This window comes from Metopolophium dirhodum, chromosome 1, assembly GCF_019925205.1.
Source record: "Metopolophium dirhodum isolate CAU chromosome 1, ASM1992520v1, whole genome shotgun sequence".
Lineage (NCBI taxonomy): Eukaryota > Metazoa > Arthropoda > Insecta > Hemiptera > Aphididae > Metopolophium > Metopolophium dirhodum.
The window spans coordinates 53519985-53545904 of record NC_083560.1 but is presented as its reverse complement, the minus strand read 5'-3'; the positions used below and the strand labels follow the sequence as shown (position 1 = coordinate 53545904).

General features: G+C 34.6%; 1 protein-coding gene across 1 annotated transcript; it reads left to right on the top strand.

Annotated features, from left to right (window-relative positions):
* Positions 1 to 534: 534 nt before the first annotated feature.
* On the top strand, positions 535 to 25468 carry LOC132936299 (transcriptional repressor RHIT-like). The gene is made up of 5 exons (XM_061002994.1): positions 535 to 717; positions 4861 to 5435; positions 8036 to 8184; positions 14767 to 14917; positions 22049 to 25468. The coding sequence occupies exons 2-5, from the start codon at positions 4991 to 4993 to the stop codon at positions 22435 to 22437; spliced, it is 1134 nt and encodes a 377-aa protein (XP_060858977.1). The 5' UTR covers positions 535 to 717; positions 4861 to 4990; the 3' UTR covers positions 22438 to 25468.
* The last annotated feature ends 452 nt before the right edge of the window (positions 25469 to 25920 follow it).

Below are 25920 nucleotides of genomic sequence, written 5' to 3'. Positions count from 1 at the left end.
TTGCGTTATGGTGTGCAGTATAATATATTATAATGGCTATATAATACATTAATACTATTACTATTGCTTACATCGTACTCAGGCGCGCAATTGCAATGATAAAACTAGGAGTGATGATGTCTTTTATTTTTTCAGTTAGTCCACGAATGAAACAGGACTTTATGAGGGTGCTGATTTAAAATCTTAAAATCTGAGAGTTTCCGTCACCCCCCTAAGGCCATCTGAATTTCGCCCGTATGTGGTCGTATACTGTACAAACCGAACGAATATTAAAATATTATTACAATATTATACCATTCCAATATCGTATGGAAAAGTAGCCTTTATAGATTTTTATTGTGCACAATTTTGTCGTGGGACCATCGGACAGCGTTTCTCCCTCCTCGGCCGCCGTAAAATCCTCAGCCGAACATCGGCGGCGGGTACCGCGCGCGCAGAGTCCTCCGCCGCGCCGCCGCCGTCTTCCAATCACAGGCCCCGTGGGCGGCGCCGTCCCGTCGCCCGCTTGGTGGCACCGGGGCCACCACGCGCCACAGCGACATTCAGTCGTCTGTGAACCGCGAGTTTGTGCCTTCGCTGTCGTCGTAGCCGTCCGCTCGCCGCCGCCGCCGTTGATCGACACGACGTATAGCAGTAATCTCAGAACAGTCGATTTTAAATCGTTTTTACACCGCATAGGCCCAGGTCAAGCTCATTCCTCGTCTGCAACGATCACAGGTCAGTTGATATTTTATTGTAACAATATATTATTATTATTATTAAGTTATACCTGTTGTTGGTCATTAATTCGACCGGAAATCGTAACAGGTCGCGAGATGGGACCTGTTATTGAAAGACTTTTTCGTCACGTAATACCATAACAATATTAGTAACAATATTATCTCTATTAATCTATATTATTATGATAAAATTCTATTGAATTTTGCGCGGATTTATTGGGCAAGGTTGCGCGGAACGGAATAGAATCGACATTTTTCAATCGGAACTATAAAAACAGATTTTATGTGCACTTTATCGTAATAATTATTCTACGCGCCTATCTATATATTATGAGGATTGACAACATTTAATTGCTTTCGTGTGCTTTCAATTATTTAAGTGTCGACGTGCTGTCGCATGACATATACTATAATACAATTATCGTTATAGAGTACCTATTTGCTTATACGCCTAGAAAATATTCGAAATAGATTTTGGAAAGATTCATATTTTACAATAACGCTTAAAAAATACCGATTCTTTTGATAATTAAACGTGTTTTAATTCATTCTCAATAATGTATAATATATAGGTACGGAGGATAAGAGTATTTATTTTATAACATTTTTAAGGATATTTCATATAAATTACAAATATGTAAGAATTATGTTTCTTAAATTATACTTGCGGTATCATATATAATTCAACAGTTTTTTTCAACCCGATTGCACGATAAATGATTTGCCCACTATCAATATTATATAGGTACAATTAACGATGTAGGTACATACATAAAACTTAATATACACATATGTACGTATATATATATACTATTAATCCTGGGCAACGGTTCTCGACTTCTCGTTAATTTCTTTATCATAACCGTAATTATAATAAGCGGCACTGTAAGCGATTCAAGAATTAATAATATTATTTGAACAATATTGAGGTTAGGTATTTCATTGACGCAAAGGTAAAACTTCTTAAATTACCTGCACTTCTATTTGTATATAATAAATGGTATGTCAATGTATCTTCGAGCTATACGCGATGGCCACGAGGGGTTGAAAAAAAAAATATATATAGGTACCTCTATATACAAAATGTATTTTGTTTATTATCTTTGTAGGTAGATGCGATGTCTGTAGGTGTGTGTTATTTATTGACTGCTGGGTTGGGTCGTATTTTATAACCCCCATTTTCTGATACATGATACAAAGGAATTCAATATATTTTTTTTATATGGGTATCTAAATATTTCCTTTCTACACTGACCAGAAATAATTGTCACAAAAGAACCATGCCAGAACCCCCCCAAAAAAAAATACAATAGAGAGAATACAGGGCGACCAAGTTTATTTCACGTACGATCCCTTCCGGATTCCTTTCTTTCTATGTACCTACCTAACCTAACCTAATCAATAAGAAAAATAAACTCATCCGGTCGTTATATAGATGCATATTTAATTATATTTATTTATAATAGAAGGTTAGGTTAGTAACATAGAGGTGCCTATAACCTCCCGCAGTCCCGTTGTGCAGTATTTAGTTTCATTGATGTATAGGTACCTACCTGACCGTTTCTTGTTATATGAATATATTATATATATATAATATATTAGGTATATGAATTTCGAATTTTAAGTATATTGTATCGCGTTTCCCGTACAAATATATTTATAATATAAAATATACAAAAGTGTTATTATGATGAATAAAAGGTGGATAACGTTCGTTTTCTATATAGATTTCCTGACAATGTATATAATATAGTATAATAAGAACCTATATTATAGGTGAAAAAAAAGAATTTTAATAGTAAGGTGTTTCTATTCAACGACTTTTGAGCCACCATCTATTATTCAAGTATTTTATTCACGATATATCATAAAAAAAAGTCTAAATGTGCGGTACAAACATGTTTGCTGCAGCTCCATTATTGTTTAGGTAAATAACATTCATCCTGTTTTCATATTATTACCCATAACAACCTTTAATTGTGCACGATGACTCTCTAGCTTGATTATACGCATTACTTCTGGACAGTTAGATCGAGTCACATAGTAAATTCATATCGTATATTGTTTAAAATATATATATAATATTGGTATAACAGGAAATTCAACTATAGTATTAAAATATTAGCACATTTTATGTACACTCCAGTATACGGTAAACCTAGGTAGTGGTTATAATATAAAGTCTCCTTTGTCGTTTCAAAAAGAAAAAAACATTGGTATATGCGGTACATGCGTAAACCAGTCGATCGGAATTGCATTTTGAACCTCTGGTATGTATTTAATTTAACACGCTATTATTAGAAGCCAGGTAAAAGGGACAAAATATTTCGACCATTTAAATAGTCTTATATGTGATTGGTTAGGTCGGCCACAATCCTGGTCACGACCGACCTGCACGTTCAAAATACTATATCTAAATGAAAATTTAACTAGGTAACTGGGTGTTTTGATGAATAACTATATACAATATAATATTCTATGTAAGACTGTATTATACACTTTTACTCTATTTTCTTCGGCTTCGATCGAATTAAACCGTCCGTTAATATTATAATGATTCTCGTATCTCGACTCGAGTCACCTGTTAGGCTTGCGCCGTAGACAAGACCGTAGACCATTAAATTCCTACACACGCGTAAAATATAAATTCAATTTTTGAAATAATAATGTCTAAAAAAAAATCCCCCTATTTCACGTATTTATATAGTACCTATATTATGCCTTGTGGTCTGCGTAAATAATTCACGCAAATGATCCGCCGCGATGTAATAATTAAAAAATCGATGAAACCCATTGGCAAATGACTTTATAGGATTGCGCGGCGATGTCACGCCACAAGGCAATTAGTTAATATTTGAAGAGTTGGTGCTGGCTGCTATACCTATTGTTATGCCTGCACCTTATATACCTATACATAATAAATATATATGTATATAACGTGCGCACACACACAAACACACACACGCGCGCGCACAGTCAATCACATACATACATACATATATACATACATACATACATACATACATACATATATACATACATATACATACTTACATACATACTTACATACATACATACATACATACATACATACATACATACTTACATACATACATATATATAAGGTCATACTTGGAAGTTGGAACCCACGCTATACACCTCGGTATATACATACCGAGGTATGTATATGAATTATGATATATTGAAGTATACTCCTAAAAGTATATGGGTAGTATTCGTTCGACATTCGCTGCATATTATAGTATATGCATATTGCATATAATACAATAATAATGATAATCGTGCTTTGGATAAGTCTCCGTCTGCAATTTCTCGTTAGAGCATAACAATTAAAAGGGCAAAAAATAAATATCGATTGTTTAATTGGTCTGAGTTTTTCGTCACGATATTCTTTACGTTTTACGTTTTTTTAATATAATCATGCGCCATCGCACTGATCCCTGGACGGCCGAGCAAATATAATTTATGTGACATTGTAATTTATAACCTATATAATATTATAATAATATAATATAGCCATGTAGGTATAGTTAATATTATAGGTGCATAAATATTTGAGCAATGTCAATAGCTGTAAGTATATATGTTTTAAATTATCGCAGAACGGGCAGATGAATCATTGAAATTACTGTAAAAAATAACAAAATAGTTGTTCCTAAAAAGATTTAATTTGAAAAAATAAAAAAGAGCCATCTATTTTTATATAAACTCGGTAATATATTAATATTACGATTAATAAGATTTTATTTTTTGAATTTTGTCAAGTCACAATTACGTCTAATAATTAAATTAATTTCTTCTAAAGAATATTATTGAAATATGTACTATGTATGTATAAAGTTGGGAAGGTCCACTCTGAAAGTATAGTAGATAAACAACAAACTATAATTCTATAAGCAATTTTAAAACAGTTTGCTTAACTATTACTATTTAATATTCGTATGAATTTGAACTTGAATATCATAATTTGTTTAGAATTGAGAGGACATTTTTCGAACACAAAGTAATCCCCGCGAACCCGCTTCCCCCGAATGAACATAATACACAAAAAACGCAAACACAGACGTATACACCACGGTATAATCATCACGAGGGTCTCACCGTTTCCGTTTTGTTTCAGACGATCGTTGCCGATCAACTGCAATAATTGCACTTCAGGCGCAATCACAGCAGTAACGCGACATTTCCGGTGATATATTATTATATTGGAATTTCGTCGTCGTCGCTATCGAAAGTCACGTGGGACGACCATGAAACTTCAGACATCTTCGTCGGGCGGCAGCACGCCGTCGCCACAAGGCTTCTCGCTGTCGCCGACAGCCGGCACCAGTGTCCGTTGGTCGCACTGGAACAGCGCGTTCTGTCCAGTTCGCACAGCCGCCGCGGCCGCGGACATGTCCACCGCTGAGATACCGTATCCCGCGATGGTCACACCCGGCCACATGATGCCGTACAGATTTATCAACGTGCGCAATCCGCAATACAATTGGCCGGTCGTGATACCGTACCCGCCGCTGCCCACAGCAGCCAATCATCCGTTCTACCTGTCCAACACCGGTATCGAATACCACCGCCAGGTCCAGCTGCAGCTTAATTACATACAGCAGCAGCAGCACGATCGGTTCCGGCAGCAGATCTCGCCGGACAGGGCCAGCCTGGACGCGGCCGGCCAGACGCCCGAGATGGCCAGATTCGGTAAGTGTCTTTTGCAGGAGATCCTGTCCTATACACTGCAGCCGCCCGTTCGGCTGTATACATAATACATTATACCTAACGTAATATTATAATGTCACCCCCTTCGTCTGGTTCGAATGTAGGTGTGTATTAAGAGGATGTCAGAGCACAGTTTTGTTATAAAAACAGTTTAAACGTATAAACTTTTTTTTAATTAAAATATAAAATCAAATAGTAATAAAATATACAACCGATACATATTAAACTTTTAAAAATATTACCTACTCTCAATAATTGTTGTAATAGGTGATTTAACTCTATAAGATTACTAAAAAAAACATAAAAAACGGTTTTATATGAATGCGTTTTATATATATAATATGTTGAGCGTGGAAAGAAGATAATATTCCGCCGACATCTTCTTAATAATGTTATATTATGAACCAGCGTGCTTAGCGCCCACAAATATTGTTCAATGTTATTGTTATTAACTATTGTTAATACTAACCCGTATAAACAATGTAGTCTCGGGTTATTATAGTTCCCTATTTCTTTATTAGGCGATAATATTATTTTCCGATAACATTTTTAATCATATTTACCTAAACATTAAAATACCTGTTTGAAATCTAGTTCATACAGATACCGCGTTATAATAATATTATCGAACAGGAAAAATATCGGATGATTTCGAGTATTGTCATTGACTAAATAAAAATATTGTCCAATGATTATATATTTCTCGATGACGCACCCCCACATATTGTCGGTCGACATATCCATGTGTAATTTTATATTATTTTCTAATGGCCGGCAACCCTAAACGTAATAACGATGACATAAAAATATCTTAAATGAAAAACCAATAAAAACATCTAAAATTTCAAGTTTTTTTTATAATACACTTTGTTTTATGACGCATTGAACGCCAAGGTATAGAATTATAGTAAATGTAACATTCTATTAACACAACATAAACAAATGCGAATAACTGTATTACCAACCTCTACAATAATAATCGAAAAACAATTACTATCACTTTTATGTAAATTCAGAAAAAAAAACGGTGAAAAATAGCCATGAACAAAATTAAAACAAAAAAATATTACAACCCCATATATTTTTCCATAATATTGTAATAAAATGTACGTCTTATCGCAAAAAAAAAAATAATTATATTATTTGCAATGATTACTGGATTAAAAAAACTTATTTGAATGTACAATACATAATATTATATCAAAATAGTTTGTATGGAGGAATATGTTTGGTAATTTATCTTTATATTGTCGTGGTGATAAAAAAAAATATATACATAATCATCGATAATTGTAGAGGCTGTTTTTTACCGACGACAAACGTTATTATAATATAGGCAGGTTCTATGTCCCGAAACAGTAGTGACCTTAAATATGTCTTAAATCGAATGCTGTATATAGGTACCTAATATAAGTGTTTAAACTTTAAACGTATACGGTGTACACGTTATTCGAAAACTTACCGAACACTGTCTGATACGGTTAAAAATATTCCTGGGTAATAGGGAAATTTTCTCGTATATAATGTTGTACCTATACTCTTCTATTCCATTCGTACATAATAATATATATTACCTATGTATTTATGCACCTATATCAGACCTTATAAAACCATATTCAGCAATCTTACTCTAAGATCGTTGTGAGTATAAAAATATGGTTATATCTATATTATGTATAGGTACAACAATCCAACAGACAAGATTTTTCTCGAATACGATAGCTGCAGCCGTCATCGGCCGTTTTTATTTTATCATATAATATATACAATATGTCGTAGATAATGTACTGCACAACCAGTTACATTAGCTGTCATTTAATAAATATATACTGTATACGACTTTGTCGTCAAATTCAACCCCGAAGAACTGTTTCAATTAGGAATATAATTTTTTTGATTTTTTTTATATTGTACTTTATATAGATATATTATACAGTGTATGTACCAGCGTATTATGCTTATATATGGTTATGGTACTATGTATATCCATTACGGAGGGTACCTACCGCAGTCGACGAGATGGCTATCGTCAATAATCATTTATTTTGTTTAACTTTTATACCGGCTGTATTATATTTACATAATTTATGCGACAACAACCCTTGTCATATCATATTATATATGGCATGATATGATAATATTATCATCGTTATTTTCCGTCATATATGGAAAATAAAACTGTTACTTTATTATATTATCGTCATTCGTCATCATCATCGTAGTCGTTTATTTTTTTTTATGTTTTCAATATGCGTGGTACGCAATTATAATTAGTAATTACTGCGTATATAATATTATGGTGCAACCAAAACGCGGTCAATTATGTGGCGTGTCGAGCAAACATTTTTGCCAGCCACCTCTTTACAATTAAATTTAGTCGACGATAAATCGGCCGAGTGCGCCGTCGACCGGCCGACGAGTTGGTCCGATCACATATAATTATATAATATAATAGTATATATGTTCCCGACGGCACGCCGTCATAACATATATAATATATTTAATAAAAAATGTTTAAATATCAATGTAACCAAAATGTATAATATACCTGTTGTTAAGAAATCCAACTGTAAATATTTCAGATGAAGTTTCTGAAACGCCGCTGAACTTGTGCATCAAAAAACGAAGTCACGAAATTTGGTCGCCCGGAAGTCTGTGCGAGAAGGAAAAGTCACCCGTAGCCCCGGAAACTTTAACAGACAATGTATTGGGAGTAGAGAGATCTTTCCAGGTACCTATATATATATAAACCATAGTCGTATCGCATAATATACACAATATCATACTTTTACGTGTCGCACAAGAAATTTAAACGCACTTCGAATTACTTTTTTCAATCTTGTAATTTATATCTGTTAATGTTATTGTATACAAATTCGACGTTCTTTTTTTCATGTCTGCTTACGTAAAATCGCACTAAACGTTTACCGTCATTATTGCAGGCATTGGACACGCATTTACTGCTTCGGCTTGCCAATCGACAATATCGACTATTATTGCTTTATATACTATATATTCTATATTTATCTAGAATCTAGATATCACTGCCGTAATTAGTTCTGATCATTTTTAAGTAGGTACAAATATAGCTGCCCAGGTAGACCAACGTACTTATATAATTATAGGAGAAATAGTTATTTCATCGTTGGTGTAATTTAGGGGGCGATTGTCCCCCTGACATTTTATAGTGGTGGGAAATATATCGTTTTACACCCTGTCTTAACCTCTAATTCGTTGAACATTACAACACTTTTTTCTAAGCATTATGCTTGAGCTTGAACATTACTTTTCTGCGTGCGTTTTATGTAATAACTATATTTTGCCATAAAAATATTTAAATTGCTCTAGGAGGTAGGTAGGTACTTATATAGATATGTATTTACTAATTACGTACACAATTGTACAAGACTTAAAGTACCTATTGCTATAATATATAATGTTTAATATAAAGATTTATACTTTTCGTTGGTTAATTAATTAAGGGGAAGGTGGGTGTCTCTCGCTGCAACATCTCTCGCTGCACTATATAGTAAGATGACATAATTAAAAAATATTTATTTTATAATTTATTTAGCCTTACACCCAACAAAAAAATTTACTCCAAGTTACGCCACTGCAGAATTTCAAAGTGGAGCACAATTTTTTCTAATGTATTATAATATAGCTGGTAATTCTGCAGTATTATATTATTATAGAATTGATAAAATTATAACATATTTTCTTCAATATTTATATGAAATTTCGATTGCTGTTTTTGCTAAAGATAATATGAAATCAGACACAAAATTAAACAGTTCCGAATCAAAATTAATTTAACATTATCTTTTCTTTTGTAGAGGAAATATTAAAAACGTGGTTAGGTACTATTGCACGCCCTCCACTTAATCACTTTATTGTTTTCGAATATTTCGATTTCGTATATAGGTACCTACTTATATAAGCACGCAATACATTTTCGTAAACCAGCCTCGTTTACATATTATACTGTATTGTGCGTATTTCTACGCAAATATGGTTATGAATTATTATGATGATACAACGCGTAATCCATCCATTTATAGATCGCTGTACCAACGACTGTGCAAATCTCACACGCTTATTAAAAACAATCGTCTGCCGCGTATATAATAATATGACGACTTGTTCATTTGTCGCCTGTGTTCGGTCATTTGTAATATTCGTACTATGTATAACATAGCATTACTGCATATTCGCATAGGCTACAAAATAATATTAATACGGTGTTAATAATCATATACCGCGATGATCACATCACATATGAAACGGATGCGCCTCCTTTGTTTTTCGCCACATTGCGATCAATTAAAACGAAGTTATGTAAACTCGAAAATGACAGTAATTCTCGTTTAAATAATAATATTAGCAGGTAAAATACTGAAGTATGTGATAATTATACAGTGCAGTAGACATACGTATTATTATTCGGTTTAGTGGACTCGTTAGTTTTAGTGTTGTCCCAACGTTCACGAATCCCGGCATTATTTCATTTAGTATTATCGCAAACCTAAAATGGAGAAATAATCATTTTCTAGTGATTGTTTTCGTCAGATATCCAGCAGAGATTTGTTAGGGGTGAGGGGGGTGTGATGATTTCTGTAGTGTAATTTAAAAATGGTGAGGAATATTGTACCCTGGACTGTCTGCGCAAATAGATGTACGATATCGACGCAAAAGAAAATGTTATTAAGGGTGGTATCAATTCGTGTTTTCTTAAAATGTTCGTATAGAATCCATCTGGATCGACGGAGACTTCATCATCTTGAAATATTTATACTGCAGTACATGCACGAGTAAAGTTATTATTTACACATAAAAATATAATATACTGCTATAATAATAAAGTATAAAAACGCCCTCCACACGACCACACCAATCCGTAAATGTTTTTTGTTTGGACGTATTCAAAATGGTGTTTACCGTATAATGTAGCTTTATAACAATATCTATTATACATTTATACATAAATTCACACGGACACGCTATATCATATAATATGACCACTATTATATTGCAGGGTTGCTACCTACCCATTGACCATTGTTGTGTCGCAGCCCACAAACCTCTCAATAAGTATCCGGAACAATATGTCACAGGGTCACACACTCGAAAAACCTATTATACTCATTTATAAGTTATAACTGATGACCAGAAAATATCCAACTAAGTCGACTATCTTATTATTATTTGTATCCGTGTTATATTGTTATAACTCACAACGACTATAGCAATATAAAATTATATTGTACGGGTTTTATTAATTTTTATTTCTAAATACTAAATAGACACTAGGTACAATATAATATCTGCAAACCATTTCCGCTCGTTTTGTAAATTTTTCAATACAATTTTTAGACATTTTTGAACGGAAATCTTTTGTAATTTAACAGTAACCGCGTCGACAATATTGATGCATTTCGACAATTCAAAACTACACACATCCGTTTGACGCAGCTTTAAATAAAATATTTATTGTTATAAAATATAACCTCGTGACATCGAACCTATTTTATATTTGTACATCTAAATTAACTCAGTTTTATAAAAAAAATATAAGTTTATAAGATAAAAACAAAATATCAGTTTTTAATTTAAATCCGAACAAATTTACATTCAACAGTTTTTTTAATCAAAGCTATTTAATTATTTAAGAATAATTCTAAATTCTAAATAATTTATAATCCAATATATTGCGACGCCAAACAATTAACACGTCCCCGAATTTTTTCTTTCCACGATATATAGGTACTCAATAGATATATTTTCTGTAGATTATTCAATGCGAGCTTTTATTATCTTAAATCACATCATCGCCAATTACCTATGCGAAATCAAGCAGAGACGTGAGCGAGTAGGTTACCTACACTAAAATATTATTATGTTGATGCCGATATTTCCAGACGATACCTGTACGTCTTGGCGTTAGAAATATATATTTCTTAAAATAAAAGCAATAACGCAGGTATCTTATCTGAACAAACGTAGTGTGTATTGTAGAAATCTGTGGATAATTCTGAAAGTTTTATTTTTGTAATTTTGTGATTTTCGATTAGCGACGGTCTTGTACGATAACGTAATTTTAGATAAACGTGTGTTATTGATTACCTATCAGATTTGGACGCGTGTTACGATATTTCATCGTTATAATATAATTATGGCATGGAAAATTGTTAAAAACTAATATACGGTTTACGAAAACGTGAAAATATTACAATATTACAGCGACGCACACCGCTGCGGAAACGCGTATCGCCGACGCCGCCACCGCAAAGAGGTCGTTAAAAAACTTACCGCCGCCGCTTCGGTCCCGTGCGTGTATAAATATCACTATAATATAATACTCACACGCGTCATACGAGTTAATCGACAGCGTATAAGATTATTTTTTACTGCCGAGCGCCATTATAGTACATGATATTGTTATTAATATATTATAACGACTCGATCTCTCGACAATATTTCTATATTTGTCACACCGCGGCTCGGTGTATTATACACATACGTACTACACACGCGAGTTAATTAACGAAATTGCAATTTTTTTTTTTTTATGCCACTCTCCGCGACGAGATAAAGCCCGGAACCGTTGATTATTATTATTATTGTTTTTTATTTCCCATAGCGGCGGCGATTTAAACAACGTTATTGTACTGCGCCCGATAATATGCAGACGCCGCGTTTCGCAAGTGTGTTTCCCTCTCCTTCCGCCCTCACGCAAACCGAGCGCCTGTTTCACTGCAAGGACCTATCATAATATATTGTAGAGTGCGCCGCTAACATGGTGCATTATGTATATTATAATATGCGTTTGCCATATTATTACATTAAATGGTCCAAATGAGCTGCACCGGAGCTAAGCAAAACAACTACAGGATTGGAGCGGGGCGGTCGATATCAGATGACCTTGCAAATGTATTATAACAATATATTCTTGGCACCATATTTTTCATACTATTTGAGTAGTAGGTATACACTCACTCAATGTAGGTAGGTATAGCCCAAGGGAGGTCTGGACTCGGGGACCTACGCTATACTGCAGATGTCATTTCACTATGATTCGCTATATCATCATCGTCAAATCGACGGTTTATCAGTCGCGTTTTGCTAATGACGCAAATTTCACATCATCTGCTGATTGAGTTTCCGAACGCAAGTACAGTGATCTATACTTTCGATCGACTTTATTATAAGTTATACCTATACGTATTTAGGTATATATAAAAATAATACACCATAAAACCCTGATTTGTTCACCACGATATGCGTGTTTAAAATCTAGTCTACGATTTGTAATCGTTAATAACTACCTAACCTATACACGTAATTATTACCCTAAGCTCTGTCGGAGAGTCACAACCGTGCGGACGATTATAAAAATCGGAAAGCGATACATTATGTATACAATAAATCGTCTGTATAGATATAATGCACGGTGAAATGCGGTCGCGAATCTCAACCCCTTAAATCATATTTATGAACTTTTATAACAATCGTCTGCGCGAAACTTGACTGAACCGCCCACCCGATGCCACGATTTCTTGTTTTCCTTATTTCCGCATGTTAAAAAACAGTTCTGAGGTGCAAGCGGTATCGTAAACAATAGGTATAGAGAAAAACAATAGTGGAGAAATAACCCCCTTAAAAAAAACTGTTAAAACGATTATGAGTTAAAAATTTAATACGTACCTACTTATATTTCGATTAATCTTACATTATTACTTTTGAGTTTTAATATTATAGACTGGTAGGTATTTCATATATTTAAGAAAGAAAATTTTAGATAATTTTAGTTTAAAGCGGAAAATTCAAAATATATTTTATAAAATCGTAAACGCTCCATTACAGTGTTGTCGTTTTTAAACTCGAATCGCAGTAATATATACGCGAGCTTTCTAATAAATAATAAATTGTTCAACCCTCCATTTCGTAGTCAAAAATGGAAATTGCTACCATGATATATAGATACGTATACTGTATATCCGTTACGATTCTCGACGGCAGGCGGACAATGACATTTGCCGTCATTATAATATATAGGTATTATGTATACAATAATAATATGTTATATTATGTAGGTACGCATAATAGTATATTATATTGGGTGTTTTTTTATTCGCGGGAACCGCACACCGGGAGACGGATTTTGGTTTTTTAGTTTTCTAATGTACCGCGCTACTGGCGTCTTATTCAATGATATATTACATGATTTATCGTGTATTCACACCAACGGACATAATGATGCTGCTCGTATTATTACTATATATTATAACCTCGCACGCGCCATACACAATACGCACTTTTTTAAACATTTATACCCGTCTTAAATAATAAAAAATATATATAATGGTTTTGGAAGAGCGCAGACACCATTGTGACGTCTCTCCCGGAGACCGCAATTCCACCCATTTCCAGAACCACGCCTTTAATTTAATTCTTGAGGATTTCTGCTTCTATTATACTTCTAACATACGAGTCCACCAATTATAAAAGGTAGCATCGTGTCCATTTTCACGAGATCGCAGGATCACACAATCGATATGTTGCCATAATATAGTTTTATTGTTCATTAGTTATCCCTTCTATATGGATACTGTACAAATGAGGCGTATAGTTGCAAAACGGCGTCTGTCTTCAACCATGTTTTTTTTATGAACGTACCTTTTTTACATTTGGTCAACTCATAAATAGGATTTACCATATAAAGTATGACTCGATTTGAGTACGATATATATAATAGTACGATATATAATAATATTATCAAGGTTTTTACTCACAAATGTTCAATATTTGTTTTTTATCCCTCCTCATACCGACGGTTATGAGGTCTCAAAGATAACCAAACTCGTGCCAAATCCTGGCCAACATATCTTAACTAAACCAACTGCCCTTATACGAATATTTCTCTCAGTTATTCGTGAGTCGTTGCAGCAGCAGAGGTGGAAAAACTATAGAGACTCGCCGCTTGGTTCACAGGTCGATCACGCTGCGACCAAAACCCGCGGAGTTATGACTTTTTGAATTACTGACATTGTTTATATGGAATATTCTGTATTATATGACATCCGTGCCGCGCTTGTACTCGCGCACTAAAAGTCTCTCGCAGTATTTTTATATTTCCTATCGCTTCAAAGCTATATATACTTATGTTTATTACCTATAATAACATTTATGCACCCATATAGATATATTTTGTTTTATACTTTTACGTTACTGGAAACTGCACTGCGACTGTCCATGTACGACTGTATAATATATATCTACGGACATCCGTTCACGCAATTGTTTTTTTTTTCAGTGTAAGCTGTGCTACAAGACTTTCAAGCGTTCTTCAACGCTATCGACTCATCTACTTATTCACTCCGATACGAGACCGTATCCGTGTCAATTTTGTGGTAAACGGTTCCACCAGAAGTCGGATATGAAGAAGCACACTTATATTCATACTGGTGAGTATCCCTATAATAATCATTATGTACAAGGTATAGTCGTACATAAAATTTAATTTTACTCCTAGTTTATCAACTATGACTTGGTGTTATTATTTATTCAATGTAAAGTAGCACGAACCGTTGCGCCATGTTGTAAAAGACACGGTTTCGTAAAAGAATAAATGCTGTCGTTGGTAACAGCACTTATTAGTGCGTATTTCAACTGCAGCGAGTGTTTATACGCTCGTCTTCATGCATTCAGTATTTCAGTGTGTATAGGTACAAAACTGCAGCTGCATCGTTTAAGAACGTATTATGCGGGGACGAAATATAATATACGGAGTGATCCATTTAACGTAATACACTTAATATTTTTTTTTATTTTTTTACCCTTGTGAAAAATTTACATGTACATTTTTTATTTCCAAATCCCGAAGAAGAATATTATTTGAATAGGTATAAAAATCAAATTTTGAACAAGTTGAGGTAGTTTAATAGTTAGAAGTTAAAAGTTTTTTAATCTTAAATTACCAACATTCTGTACCACTCCGCTCATAAAAACGTTAAATACTTATAAGTTACAAGTTATAAATCATAAACCACTTGTCCAAAATTCGATTTTAATACAACAAAGTGAAACATTTATAAAATTCATAACGATAAAAATATTAAAATATACAGATTTTAACCGCTTGAAATTTAAAAAAAAATATATTTTTATAAACGTTTATAGTTTTTGAAATAATTTAATAATGTGTGTCTTATGTTAAATAGACAACTCGGGATATAGGTGCACAGCGTGTACATTTAATATTTATGTGGTGTGTTGGTGAACAGGGTGGGAAGTACTGTAGGGTCACGCGTAGATAGATTGACTTTTCCATTAGCGAAAATCGCGTCACTGAAATATTATTCTTACACATCGCACACTTAGGCGTATGTGCAGTACATAATATGCACCTCAGCGGTTACACATAGCAATATATTATTATTGTTGTTATTACTATATATTATTATAATAATACTTAAGGCCCGCATTGTGTTTGAACAGTGGCACGAGGCGCGTTCGCGCGGTTACCCTCGAGAGGGTTTTTGACGGCGTTCGGTGCGGAAAAAAGATGCCAACAAAAAAAATGCGGTTAGGTAAACGGATACGTGCGACTTAACGGTTCGGAGATTCTACACACAAACACACACGGTGCGCGCGTGGCGGTGCCACTGGTTCCGGATGGTGGTGTCGAGGTGCGGGGGATGCACTGGGGGGATGGGGCGCGAAGGAAATGCAAGAAATAATATAATATATTATATATACTAGCTACCTCCCACTCGCTACAATAATATTTAATATTAATATCTATCGTACCGTACATATATACATAAATACCCCTAAATACTACCCTATAAATAATATACATCGACGGTGGCCCTAGTCGTATATAATAATAATATTATTATGGTATATGTTGACTCTATGTATACTCGCGTGTGTGATGTGCCACGCCGCCGCCACCGGAGCGAGTCGTAACAATAATTCGTCGGACGTGTCAATATTTATTTAAACGGTCGAGCGGGGCACGCGTCCGGACGCGTAAATTTCCGTACGGTTTTTTATATTGTATTTTTTTTTTTTACCGGCACCGTCTCGCAACGCGGCTTATATATTATTTTATTGTGTATTTGTATTTTCTATACGAATATCGAACGTTAAAGCGAAATTGATGACTTTTCCTGGTCCGTTTTTTACCCGGTCTGTATGTGTCCGGTTGTGTGTTTGGGCAGGTATACCCATGTAATTATATATGTATACAATAATAATATTATGATTTATGTGTACGGTTTATTGATTCACCACGGTGGGGCGTTTTTGCGTTGTATACGTCTTGTGTATTTGTATTTGCGCAGTATGTTTGTAGCGAGACCCCACAATACATTTTGTCATACTATTTCTTATTGTCAATATTATTATAATATACTGCTGCCATACTGGCCCAAAGAATAGGAAGGATTTTCGTGTTTTTTTTTTGTGCCTCTAGTTTATAATGTTATTCTGCAAGGGGTATACACATTCGGATTTAGGTCTTGGGCATAATAATATGTAAGCGCAATATTGGTTATCTATAACATGCATTTTTTAATACTGACAAGAATTTGTTTTATGTCAACATTATACTCAAACCTAACTGTAAAGCATACATTTGTTCATTCATCCAAGAAAAAGTACTGAAATTACGCATAATATATATAGTATATACCTACGGGCATGGTCCAGGAGTTAAAATAGGTATACTGCAATATTATTCTTCCATATTTTCAATAATTTATGATTTTTAGCTCCCTCCGTATCTTATCAGTTATCAGTCATATTATAGTGATTACTGATTACTCTTTAGACTTTACTGTCGAAGGATAGAATGCAGTGGAAAAACTGTAAATTGGCGCGCACCCTTTGCTCCCCGGCATAATATAATTGTTTTCCCTGCGTCGGAAAACGCAGTTATATAGGTCGATAACAAAATATTAATATTTCATTATTAATTCCACCGGCGGGAGAACGCGGCGTGCATCACGCAATTCCGATTATATATATTTTACGCGCGCTATCTTCGCATAATTTATTTACGATTTTTACGTTCGTTAAAAACCTGTGCGGACGGCGGTGGTAGGAAGGTCGAGCGTTATTGCTTTATAATATATTTAAATATATATAATATTATACACATATAACCGCGACGTGTGTACACACGAGAGTTAATGGGCGCCCTGCGATTCAACGCACACACACACACACACACCCACACACCCACACACGTGCGCTCCGTTTTCGGTTATTTTTCTAGTAATTGTCGGCGACGACTTCATAATAAAATATTTTGTAAATAAAGCATAATAATAATAATAATAAGATATTTCGACCGTAAATCAAACGTATAGTCCGTCCTTTACCCACCGATTCTCAAAACTCTCCACTCGGCGCTTATATATTATATACACGCATGTGTATGTGCATATACATAATATATATATATGTACTTATAATATATGAACACACACGTTACCACATATATGATCAAAACGTATGTATAGGCGTGTTTGCGTTGTTTGTCCGATCTGAATAATATAATGATTTATCGATAACCCTCCGAAATATATTTTCTATGTCGGTCGCATACACCGCAAAGTGTGCAGTGTGTGCGGGCGCGGGCGTGTGTTGTGTTGTGTCATTAATTTAATGGCTCGTAGACTTAAACATTTTATGTATCCGAGGGATGGACATCTGAAGGATATCATGTACAAAATTATTGGAGATGTTTAGTTAGTAAAATAATGATTTATTCCTAGATTTAGTTGAGTCGATTTTAAAATATTTACATTCCATTAATTCTGGATATAATCGACAATATTATTATTAGTGTATATTTTAAATTGTAAGACGACACACTATTACACTAACGACTATTGACTAATCAGTAATCAATACTCATACATTAATTTCATAAATATAATTATTACATAAATACAATTTGACCGATCGACCGTTGCCGATAACAACGCTGCTTTGTTCTAGAAGGGCTGGTTACGTATGATATAATATGTGCGAGTGGTCCGTGGTCAATCATACAAAATATTCAATTTTTGATTGCTGAACATAGCCGTGTAATCCATAATATACAACTTCTAATAATGTATATTTTTTCAGTAGTATATCAATATTGAATTTTGAGACGTATATTACAAGTTGTATATGGAATATGGATGCATAATATTATATTATTATAGGTAGGTAGGTATCTATCTGGCCTCGCAGTTTTCAAATAATATAATAATTTATTTATACAATTATTAACGTTTGAGAAAACTGTAATAATAGTGAGGTATACTGTATACATAATAATAATATAAGAATGGGTGGATATAGGAACTTACCTACATTTTAATTAGCAAAAGTTATTTAAACAAACTCTTAAATAGCGTTTTAATCGTTGAAATAATAAAAAAAAACATATTATTATTTATTAATTACCGTTACAAGTTCGTCACAATAATAGGTAATAAAAAATGCACATTTTCACACTTGCACAAAAACTTCCATTATATTAGCCGTAGCCCGTTAGATCCCATAAAAATCTTATTTTTAATTATTTGCTGTCGATACGAATATATGATTGTTAGTTGTTACAACAGTTTATTCCTACGTGTATATCTATATGACTTATTGACTGTATAAACGCGTTCCTACATAAGCGAGCCATAACTTTTTCAATAGGTATGCGATAATCGGCCAAGAATTTTACGGCAACGGATCGTTTGTTGTCAGAAAAAAATTGATTTTTTCTTTTTTAACCTATGCCTATTTCAAAAACTATTGGATACAAAACTTAATATTATTTAACGTAGGTACTTTTTGCTATCGTCACAGTCACTGATTAATTTCTTTGGAATATAAGATGTAACCTGCAAACGTTCATGTTTTGTAAGGACTGTGGTATAGATGTCAGTGTCTGGTTGTGCAGTGGATAGGTATGCGTGATATGTGCGCACTGCACTTTTTTGGATTTTTACTTTACCTCCCGGAATTATGAAGGATTCCCACTTTAACGCCAGCTGGACGGAAAAACTTAACCGTCCAACGCTTCAAACGTCATTGAAAACTAAACTTTCGGTGTAGGCGTGACAACAATTGTACACGTCATTTGTGACTGAAATAGCTCATTTCCCACCCTTCCCACACAATATATGCTATTTATATATTTAATTTAAGTTTAATAAAATTTCAACCAATTTTCCAACATATTTTGAATAATTTACATTTATTTTTCTATATTTTCCATTTGTTTTTGTGCGTATCAATAACTATATAAGGTGTTTTTTTTGTTTTAATTTTGAATAATTACTATCCATATTTTAAATTGATTAGCATCTTTAAAAATGTTTAAAATGTATTCACTCATATTTTGCCATTTTTAGCTCATGTAACTGCCGATCCTCATTAATCACAACAAAATACGGTATAATATTATACATATTATATATAATATTAAGTATTCTATTTCCATCACTCCGTAATTATATGGTACTACAATACTATATATATATATATATTGTAAAGGCGTATCCTATATAACTACCGAGAAATAGGTTTATGTCGATCGACATATGATTTGATGTCTGTATATAGAATTCCACGTATACCTATTTAAATATATATATAATATATATTGGTAGGCATATATTATACCTACCTATACCTATTTATTAGTATAATATACTATACCTACGGGCTACGGTACGCGATACATATTTTATAAATTGACATATTTTTGAATAATTATGGCCTATAATCCCCATATTGTGTCGACCTCTGATATAACATCGACCTTCGACAAACACTTATTATAAACACATTTGTGTGCATAACTAATATTATTATTATAGGTACTGCAGGGTGCAGGGACCGCCGCATGTGCAGATAACGATGTCTTGCGAGCTATATAATAAATCGGCGAAAAGGATGTAGATGCGCGGGGTTTTTCCAATGGGGGTACCTATAATATACTTCGGCGGCCACGTAAAAAGCTCAACCCTCGAAGCTGTAATATATCGTTGGCGATGCACTAATATAATATGCAATGCGTGTAGTTACCGTACGATGGCGAATGCAATTAGTCGCGATAAGCGCGTTTTAATTATTGTACAGGCATACGATATAATACCTATATAGGTACCCGACTAATTACAGATATTCGGACATACGGAAGGCGAGTCCGCTCCGCCGCCCGCGCACCGACTCATCCCGACCAAAGCCGAGCGCCGTTTGCACACCACCCCCGTGTGCGAAACACTGACGTCACGTGCAGGGATTGGTGTAAAGTTTGCGCGGTCCGTCCGGTCACCGGTGGGGGTGGTCGTGACGGCGCGAGACGAGAAGGGGGCGCGTCGAATGTTACGTACACACACACACACTCGTGCATATTATAAATATTATTATGTGACTTACTATGTATAATATGCGGAGTGATTATTTTCCGAACGAAATTCGTAAATTTTGATTTGGAGACTTAGATGATAATGCACGCACGTCGCGGTAATAATAAGTGAATTTCCGTTGAGTGTAGTGGCGTGATTAGAAATTCATTCTTTTGTTTATGTGCGGGGAGGGGGGTTGATATTTTTAAAACTGTATAACATAATAATGTGTGTCTTCTTTAAATTATACGAAGAACATAGCATTAAGTATTGTATTGTGATATTGTCAATAGTGCGAACAAAAACTTCATATTATCCATGCATATTATTGCCAAGTATAGCGGTTAGTGGTTACATATTATATTTTATATACTGAATAAATTAACGATTCTCTCGGGAGCTTTATGCCTCTATCCCCAACACTCCTCCCAACAATAATTACGCAAATGTTATAAATACGATTTTTCCTAGTCGTAGGTATTATATCTATGCTTTATAAAATGTCTATAATAAACGTGATTCAATTTTGAATAAAAATAGCTAATAAACAAAAATCAATATATCAACAAAAAAAAACCAAATACGCGTTGTAACTTCACTTGTCAATTTTCATACTTACTGAACCCGAATACGATTATAGGTATAAACACGAAATAACGTCTAAAGATGCAAACAAGTGCATTGTGTCGTATATATGATAGTTTACCTAATTATGCCTTTGGTCAGATTAAGGTACAGATTGTATAGTAGTAATTATCAAACGATACTATTTCAGATAATGTACGGAACGCGTTATCATAAATAATAAAACTTATCGATACATTTAGTATAATAATGAGCGTACAGGGGAGTGTAAACGTACCTCGAGAAATTAATTCAAGCGAGATAATTGCTTTTGGATACAGCTTGAACACCTAGATATATTATGTATATTCACCAATACACTACCGAGTAGGTACTTCCGTAGGTACTGCATATTATAATATCATAAAGCCCCGCATGACACTGCTGCAGAGTTATACGGCTGTTGTTTTTAAGGGTGCAGCGACTATGAATAAAATACGATACAAATATATAATAATATAATATTATATATAGGTATACCTATAACCGGGTATCACCGCGCGTGACGTGACATGGTCTAGCTGTATTATATTATATAAATTTTTTTTCCGTCGTTTTCAGGTGAGAAACCGCACAAGTGCGTGGTGTGTTTCAAGGCGTTCAGCCAGTCGTCCAACTTGATCACGCACTTGCGCAAACACTCTGGTTACAGGCCATTTCCGTGTGGCCTGTGCGACAGGGCATTCCAGCGGAAGGTGGACCTGCGCAGGCACCGCGAGACCATGCACCCCGGGACCCCGGCCGCTCAGCAGTACCACATCACCAGCACCACGGCCGCGGTGGCCGACCAACAGACCGCCGTCGCCATTGCCGCGCTGCAGGCGCCGTCCACCGTTGCCGCCACTGCTTCCGCCGTCGCCGCAGCCGCTGCTGCCGCTACCGCCGCCGCTGCCGCTACCGCCTCGGCCATAGACGCCGCCGTGGCCGGGAGTAGCGGCACGCTCAGCTAATGGGCTCGCCGCGCGAATGACGCGTCGAAAGGCACTCGTTCTCTTTTCGGTGCCCAAGTCCACTGCCGCACTAGTCTCTACCGCGGCTGGCTTAGACACCGAAACGAGCACGAACTTTCAGCGCTCTCTCTTTCGTCGGAGGTTCGACGTCCGCGCAAGCGCAGATGGTGACCCACCGTCGTAGCAACACATTCAAGACTATATTAAAAAAAAAAAAAAAAACCATTATATTATATATAGTATTATATTAAAATACAGCCAACGGTGAAGTCCGAACAACACCGCTCGAGGAAGCGACCCGGCTATCGGAATTTTGTCAAATTTTCATACCCGTTCGAGGGCCGAATACTTATTATTCGTGGGCGAACACGCACGAAAATTTGACAAAATTAATACGATTATTATACAAGCCGCAACACGTGAAGACGGTAGTGTATACATATAATTATATAAATATATAACACACACATCGTTACGAATTACGAACGGCCGATCAGGGTGGTCTGCGCCGGGTTAGTCCCTTTACGCGAGTTTCGCAGAAACAAAACTTAAAAAAAAAAGAAAACATACCTACCCGTTCGCCCCGGGACGCCGGTGCAGGTCTCTCGGGACGCGTCGGACTCGCGGCGAGCATATGGTCGCCATCACCCAAAGACCACCGAAACGGCGTCTCGTGTATAATTAATATAATCCTATACATCATATATTATTGGGTCGCGTATAACGTATAATAGTAATATATACACGTGTAATGTATAACACGTTTGTCGAGGGAAAACCAAAAATCGCGTCGAAATCGCGTGTGCTTGGACCTACTGCGACGGGACGAGAGCAGCACACGTGTTCGCCTTGACGCGCTGCGGCATTACAAAAATAATAATATGTTTTCACTGGATAAGACGTCGTGATTTATAGTTATCGGCCGCGATAAGAACCAAGCGTGCAGTGTATATAGTCAACAGACCATATTTTTATTACTATTATTGTATAATATTATTATTATAACGTCGAGTCATATATATATATCATAAAATATAGTTCATTACGATCGTAACCCGCAGCAGTTCGCGCACATACGGCGGGCGTCGAACCATACGGATTCCTGTTCGTTTATTGTGCAGCTAACCGTTAAAACATCGCAGCGGATATGCGCGCATCTCTAGTCCGTACTTGTTTACCAATCGGTTCTACACAAATGTGCAGAATCGTGTAATAAAATATATATTATGATGTTATGGCCTCTGTGTTAGGTATTTTTTTTCTATTACCATTATCATTCAGGTGCGTTCGCTACTAGCCGAGCCGTGTCGGGTTCCGTATTTTCAATGCAAGTTGGACAATAATGAACACGACACGACTCGGCGATTAGCGAACGCAGCTTTATTATTATTAATAATAACATTATATTATACGCGTTCGCCCCACATACGAAAAATTATCTTCGAAAAAAATTACCCAAAAAAATATTTTCACTACAGTTTATCTGTTATTACTTTTGTGTACATACATAACATTATTATTGTGATTTCAATCGCATTTTCAGCGTATTATTATTGGCCGTTGTTTTTTTTTATTATTATCCCATAGGCTTTCGTAGAGTTAGTGGTAGTGGATCGGTACAATTTATAGGCATGATAAAATAAAATATGTAAAATTTCAGAAAAAATAAACTTTTTTACCGGCGCGCGTTTTTGTCCCGAAACAATTATTTATATATTATTATCACAGTTGAGAAGTAAAAGAATATACACTTACGACGGTAATCAAAAAAACTCAACAGACAATTCAAAATTTCAGTAATATTTTACATATTTTTTTTATTTACACCTGTCATCTCCGTGCATGGCACGTGCATTATTAATTATTGTCCCGACGCAACCACATAATAAACGGCGCTGATATTATTATTTTTACTATTATAATTATTATTTTAACGTAAGTCAAGCTCCGAAATATTCGCGTTTTTCATAGGTAATAATTGTAGACTTGTACCGTAGCAGTAATTCCCGAATAAGAACGGAAAATAATAACAGTCCGCCACCGGACAATTACTACATTTTTTTTTATTTCCGTATTGTATTTTCATGGCACAACATTCCGGTGACCATTTTTTCATGATTATTATTAATAATATTATTATTTCATATTTAGTAACATACAAACATTATACAATTTTGTGCACGACGTATTATCGTTGTGATTATTATTTTTATTATTATTACCTATATATGATACATTTTTTTAAATGATTTTGTGCTAGTTTTAAGAAAGTGATAATTAAAATGAAGAAAAAACAACAATAAGTAATATAATATTTTACACAATTTGTTGTCGTTCGTAATCATATTTTATTGTATTTGATTAAATAATTATTATTATTGATATTTATATTATTATTATATTCATATACCGCCCTCTTGTCCGTATACACCAGTGAATTGTAAATTACAACAGCATATAAACAAATATATATATATATATACATACAAGGGGTTCAAAGAGTTTGGTAACGAATTATATCCTATCTTCTATTTGAACACTTTGTATAAAATAATATATGATGTTGTAAGTTACGTCACGATACGCGGCGGTCGGTGATTATTAAACTTTATATAAGAAATTATTTTGTTCCTCTAACTATAATTTTTTTATATTGATATGTTTTGTTTTACTCATTGTTTTTCATTTTTTAATCATATCATTATTGTATTGCGTTCCGAAAATGGTGCGTTTATCGGTTACGACACTGTTTTAATTGTACGCCAATGTTTTTATTTCGTGCAAATTTACTTTTCATAATATTATTATTTATTAATTTTTAAAATGTATTCGTAATTTTCAAATGTGTACAAACACCATAAGAGATACGAAAATTATGTCGTCACTTTTTTTGGCCCTGCATGTTGTCAAAAATCACGCACATCCCTTTTTAAAATCAATGAGAAAAATCACACTAATATAATTGTATACCTAACTATTATTTTATTATAACCGACGATAAACAACGATTTTGTAATGTATTTTTTTATGTGACGATATTATATACATATAAATTAAATATGCGTTCTTGTTTTTATTTCTTAGTTAGAATGACCGAAGAGCAAAAACCGATAGTAAAAAAAATAATCTTTTTTGACCGTATAGTAAGTACAGTGTTGACTATATAGGCACATATATATTTTTGGTGACGACCGTCATTTTGGTTTTCCTACACAATGATAACAGTAGGTAGATCATAGCATTTTGTTGTGAGCGAATTCGTCTGAAGTGCCCTTACATAATATTTATGTGTGAGTGTGCACTGTTTGGACCTTATTTTAAGCATATTTTGATATCGATGTTGATACTCCAATGTTCAAGGATTATATTGTGTTTAAGGTAATTTGTATTAATGTCAATAATCATTTAAATTATTTTGATATTTTATGATGTTCCCCAGAGCGTAGTGGTTCTATCTCAACCGTATTGGTACCAGTACGTATG